The sequence below is a fragment of the Chrysochloris asiatica genome, unplaced genomic scaffold (genome assembly GCF_000296735.1).
Source record: "Chrysochloris asiatica unplaced genomic scaffold, ChrAsi1.0 scaffold00028, whole genome shotgun sequence".
NCBI lineage: Eukaryota > Metazoa > Chordata > Mammalia > Afrosoricida > Chrysochloridae > Chrysochloris > Chrysochloris asiatica.
Window position 1 is genome coordinate 24079490 of NW_006408546.1, and position 6036 is coordinate 24085525.

General features: G+C 39.5%; 1 protein-coding gene across 3 annotated transcripts in view; it reads left to right on the forward strand.

Moving 5' to 3' along the window:
• Positions 1-6036, forward strand: part of GRM7 (glutamate receptor, metabotropic 7) — a 1560849-nt gene that overhangs the window by 427632 nt on the left and 1127181 nt on the right. For all 3 annotated transcript variants that reach the window (XM_006846627.1, XM_006846628.1, XM_006846629.1), the window contains exon 2: positions 4346-4562. In XM_006846627.1, coding sequence (XP_006846690.1) covers positions 4346-4562 — 217 coding nt within the window. The remainder of the gene's footprint in view (positions 1-4345; positions 4563-6036) is intronic.

Below are 6036 nucleotides of genomic sequence, written 5' to 3' on the forward strand. Positions count from 1 at the left end.
TTTATCTTGTTTCTGGACATGTGCTGATATGGTCATCTGCTTTTGCTTCATGGACATGTCGAATGTTTATCTTTGGCCGTAATACTTAATTGAGTATGTGTTTTGGTATTTTTTTATGCTTTCTCATTGCTTCCAGGAAGATGTGATCAGGATGTGGGCTTCCCTTTCACACTTCTTATTGTTTAACGCACTTTCTTGTGTTCTTAATGACCTTTTGCTCTTTTCCTGTATGATAGTCTTCATGTCTCCCCACAACTCTTCTGGTCTTTGGTTGTTAGTGTTTCATCTGCTGTTTAGATAATCTCTAAATTAATGTGTAATATGTTCAGGGTCATATTTTGGCTTTCCTGGGCTTGTTTTAATTTTCTTAAGCTTCAGTTGGAACTTGCATACGAGCATTTGATGGTCAGTTCCACAGTCTTCCTCTGGTCTTGTTTTGGTTGATGATATGGAGCTCTTCCATTGTCTCTTTCCACCGATGTTGTCAATTTGATTTCTATGTATTCTGTCTGATGTGGTCCATGTGTATAGCCATGTTTTAAGTTTTTTTTAAATAGTTATTTGAAATGAATAAAGTCATTAGTCTTGCATAATTTTATCATGCAATCTCCGGTGTTGTTTCTGTCACCCTGGCCATTGTTTCCAACTACTGATCCTTCCTCCTTGTTTTTACTGCTTTAGTGATAGGTGTATAAATTTGTATAATCATAGTTTTGCCTGGTCTTCCTTGTAGCTCTATGGATTATCACAGGCAACATTATACTTCAAGATAGATCTTGAAATACTCTTTTTGATTACAAACATGATGCCATTCCTCTTCAATTTCTCATTATTGGTTCAGTAAACCAAATGATTGTCTGACTGAAAAGCGTCAATGCCAGTCCGTTTTAGCTCACTAATGCTTAAGGTTATGATTAGTAATTGATGTTTGTACCTGATTCTTTTCATTTTGAATTGTGACCCATTAGCAAATGGAGGCCCCCAAAACTGTACCCCATTTCCGTCATCACTGTCAATTCTACTTTAAGAAGGCAGCTCTTACCTGGTCATATTTTGAGCACCTTACAAGCAGATGGGCTCCTCTTTAGACTGTATCTGAAAGTATTTTGATGTTATTCATAATGTGTCAATATTAAGTATTCTGGTACTATCTGACAATATTCTACTGGTATTCATAAAGCTTTTAGTAGCTTAGCATACAAAGTAGTCAGCCTCTCCTTCTTCCTGGTCTGTCTTAGTTTGGAAGCTCAGCTTAAACCTGGCTAGCAGGCTGATCCTACTGGTATTTACAATACCGGTGGCATAGTGGCAAGTATTATGGCAACACACAAGCCTCCACAGTATGAAAAACTCACATGTGAATGGTGGAATTATAGCATTGTAAGTAAGGTCAGTTTGAATGACAAAGTCATTAATTCAAACACACCAGCTGTTCCTCTTAAGCCCACTAGAGTCAATAGGAATTGGAACCTACCTGATGGCACTTAATAACCACAAAGTATAATATAGTATACTGTTGTAAAGCAGAATCTAGTAAATTATAGTGTAGTTGTATGGTGAATAAGATTTGTGTGGTGAAGAAGATTTGTTGATGGTTAGATAAGGTAATGTATTCAAAGTTTTTAGACCATCAATTGCACACGATAAATAATAAAATCAGCAAACAATGTTATTTATAAAGTAGTAATAGTAGGAATCTATGAAAACAAGCCCTGAGGACAAGGAGGGGGAGTCTTTATGGATGGGTACGTCAATAAATCAAGTGTTGGGAAGTCAAATGTGGAGAATAGACAACCTAAGAGATGAAAAAGTACTTTTCTCTATTTCGATTATTATTGTTTCAGTGTGTTTATTAGAGTCTTGATGTGGTGCTATAGGTTAATGTGCTAGACTGCAGAGTTGGTTTGAACAGCAAGGTCAGCAGTTTAGTCTCACCAGCTGCTCCTTGGAAACCTTATACAGGGTTGCTATGGGTTGGAATCAATTTGACAGCACTGAATAACAATAACAACAACAATGTAGTTATTAAGTGCTCACTTTGTCCCAGGCATATGCTAAGCATGATTGTCCCCATTCATTGTCCCTCTTAGAGCAATCTTATACCAGTGATAAACTGCAACTCACAAAGGTAAACGTATTGTGAATTTTTGACCCAGGTTATTTATGTGCCAAACCTCACTTTTTCCCCCAGTATACCTGTCTGTTTTCTGTAAAAGAGGAAATAGAGAAGAATTTAAGGTTTGCTCACACTAGCTTTGCCATTGAGTTACTGACTAGAACCTGGACCCAGTGGTTAGTTCTATAACTGGATCATCTGTGCAAAATGGAAGGTCATTTTCCATTAAGGCACATGGCTTGATTCTAGAAAAGTTGATGAAGAATATACTAACTTTACAGAATTGTTCATTGACTTTTCACATAGGCAAATGAGTATCCTTAACCCAAACTGTACAGGAAGGAGAGAAATTTCTCCGTATTAGGCAGAGTTTGAAGAGCACAAATAATCAGGGTAGCTCTGGAAATCTTTAGATTGTTGTGCTTGACATGAGCAAAGGTCAAAAGTGGTCTTTTTTTGTAGTTGTTCTTTTAAATGCTATCGAATCAGTTCTGACCTATAGCAAACCTGTATAGGGTTTACAAGGATCCACTGGTGAACTTGAACCACTGACCTTGCGGTTCAAACCAACTTTGGAATTCAGCGCATTAACCCACATGAGATGCCTGCAAAACTTTAAGATTAAAATAGAAGTAAGATCTGGGAGTATTTGAAGTTTGTCAGAATTAATCTTTTTTACTGGCAGTTCGGTTGTATCAATTGAAATCTATAAGCTAGTGTCGGTGTTAGCAAAAAGCATCAAAAAGGGGGATTTAGGGGAGGGGCCTTTATTTTGCTCAGTAGCAGCAGTCCTGAAGTTTCCCATTGCTGGAGTCTTCATTTGTGGCTATTTTGATGCCAACTCCAGCGTAGCTGAGACCCCAGGCAAGTTTTTCTTACAGTGCTTCTTTCTTTCCATGTAAATAATTAGAAATAATGAGAATCATTGGCTGAACCACTCAGGAAGTTCAATCTCTTAGGATCCCATGAGGTAAATACTATATATCTGAGGACCAATTCAATTGCTCTGCTAGCCTCTTGAAACAAGAGTCCTGCTATCTGCACTCCTGGGATGATCCCATAGACTCAAGTCCTGTAGCTCCTTAGGGCACATGGGTCAATATCATGTGGAATAGAGAGTCAGGGAGTGGTGTGAAGGTCAAAAATGGGACTCCCATGTAACCTGAATTGAGATAGGACTTCCAGTGTATTCCCAGGAGAAAAACAATTATGAGGAAGTCCCTCCAAAGTTCAGAGGCCACTGGGGCAGGGGACTCCCTTGCCTGGATCAAAAGGTGGCACTGATCTACTTCATCATATTCTTATAAAGAATAAACGGCATAGTGCATGAAACTGACTTAGATATTACCTCACTGGTCGTCAGCACACCAGTCAGTGTTAGGTGACTACTGATCTCTACCAGGTTCCTAAACTGTGCCAAGTAAACCCACCTCCAATTATACCATTGTCTTTTTGTTTTCCATTAAAATGTTACAGAATGTTATTTAGCATGCTAATGCATTCTTTTTGTCCTCATCACCACGATGATCCTGACATTACAAATCCGAAGCCATCCTCATTCCTTTTCTCAAGAGGAGAGGATAAAAAAAAAACAAAACAAAAGTGAAGCCCACACAAAGATGGCCCAGAGTTGTTGTATATGGTAGTGGCGGCAGCTATGTGCCAGGGAGACATAGCGATCCTGTGGAGGGTTTCTGAGGCTGTATAACTTTTTGAGAGCAGAAATCTTCACCTTTCTCCTGCTGAATGATTCAAACTACTGACCTTGCAGTTAGCAGCCCAATACGTAACCACTCTGTTACTGGAGCTCCTTGGTAGGTGTATATTTGTTGTTATTATTGTTAAGTGTCATTGAGACTTTTTTGACTTACTTAGAGACCATGTATAGGATCTAAAATGATCTCTGGTAGTGTAGTGGTTATGAATTGGGCTGCAAACTGCAAGGTCAGCAGTTAGAAACTACCAGCAGCTCCACAGGAGAAAGATGAGGCTTTCTGGTCCCATAAAGATTTATAGCCTCGGAAACCCTGTTCAGGGTCGCTGTGGTTTGGAACTGACTCCACAACACTTAACAACAACAATAGAGTCTAAAATATGTGCCTGTGTTTGCAAAGCATTCTTCCCCTTCAGAGTTCAGGTTCTGCATTTGAGTAAATGGTCATAGGTATAAATGAATCTCTCACGTCCTGTGATGGCATGCTCTCATGTTGTGTTTTCTTGTCTTTTCAGATCCCCCAGATTAGTTATGCATCAACAGCACCTGAGCTAAGTGACGATCGACGCTATGACTTCTTCTCCCGTGTGGTACCACCTGATTCCTTCCAAGCACAGGCCATGGTAGACATTGTAAAGGCCCTAGGCTGGAATTATGTGTCTACTCTTGCATCTGAAGGAAGTTACGGAGAGAAAGGTGTGGAATCCTTCACACAGATTTCCAAAGAGGCAGGTAGGAAGATATTGGAATGCTCAAGTTGACCCTCTTCAAATGTGTATGTCCTGTAGGGTGCTTTCTGGACTTTATTAAACTAGCAATACTAATATTGCCCTATATCTGATACAATGTCCCCCAAGTCCTTTGACATGGTCTTGATGATGACAGACCACTGCTTGTTTTTAGAGAGTATATTATCAAAGGTGTGAAACTCAAGTCCCTTACGTGCTATTGAGTGCAAAATGTAGAGACAAAAAGTTGTACAATTAATATCTTACTGCTCTGAATGGGAAGTATTGAAGATTACAGCTTGCTGAGAGTGTGGATTGGGGTACTTCTCCATGATGTTCTTTCTCTGCTTAAAAATGGAAGAACTTTTTAGAACTTTGTGAAGTCATTTATAGTAACACTTAGTTTGAATAGGGAAAATATAGATGGCATCACCTGACATTTCTGAAACAAAATAAATATTATAGAATGCATTTAGACAAGTATTTAGATGATTTCAAGAAAGACCATTCAATTACCTAGTACTTGCAAAGGGGCATTTTTTGATAGCTTATATAGTTCACGTTGGAAGACATGTATTCAAATGTTTGGCCATCTACTCTTCATTGGCCCAATTCTGAAAAATAAGACAAAATCCTAAGGTTTAGTAATCATAATGCTAAATATTCAGGCTTTCCAGATCAAATATTGGATGTCATAAATGAACATATGTATTGCACATGATTGGATATTCTGAAAGTTTTTATGCTAATATCTGGTCCTTAGTGTTGTTTGTAATAATTTCATCTAATCCAAGTTGTCAATGACTGGAACACAACTGACTTTAAAAACAAGCAAGTGAATCCTTCACACCCCCTCCATAAACAGAGTAGACAGGGATGGGCAACTTGGACATTGGCTACCCAAAAATGGGTGGGGGGAAGGGTGGCTACAAAGACAAGAAGTGACTGGCTTACAAGCTTTCAAGAGGGAGCCTGGATCCAGAGGGTGAGGAGAAAGGTAGAATCTCCACTGAGTAGTATCTAATCTGTCTAGGTGGGACTGATGAAAGGGAATGTGGATAGGTCTCTTGTGATACAATAGTGAATAATGGTTATCAGGACTGCTTGTGAGGGTTGGAAATGTAAAGGTAGACGTTTTGTAGTAAGGAGGGGTGTGATTAACTTTGCAGTCTAGGAGCGGAGGTTCCTTGGACCATGGAGGAGAAGAGGGGAGAGCAGGACCCTACTCAGAGAGGCAGTAATACCTGAGATAGAGGCAGAGACAATGATGTGGAGAGATGGAGCAGCTGGAGACTTTAGACCCAGAGAGGGAGAGGGGCTATGTGCTGATGACTGGAGGTGGGGAGGGCAGGCTTGTAGGAAGGGTATACCCTTTGGTTGGTTGATGAGGCATGGAGGGGATTGTAACCATGACAATGAAATGATATACGATAGGATGAATGTTAAACTAGTGTTCTCCCATGTAAACTATCACATAA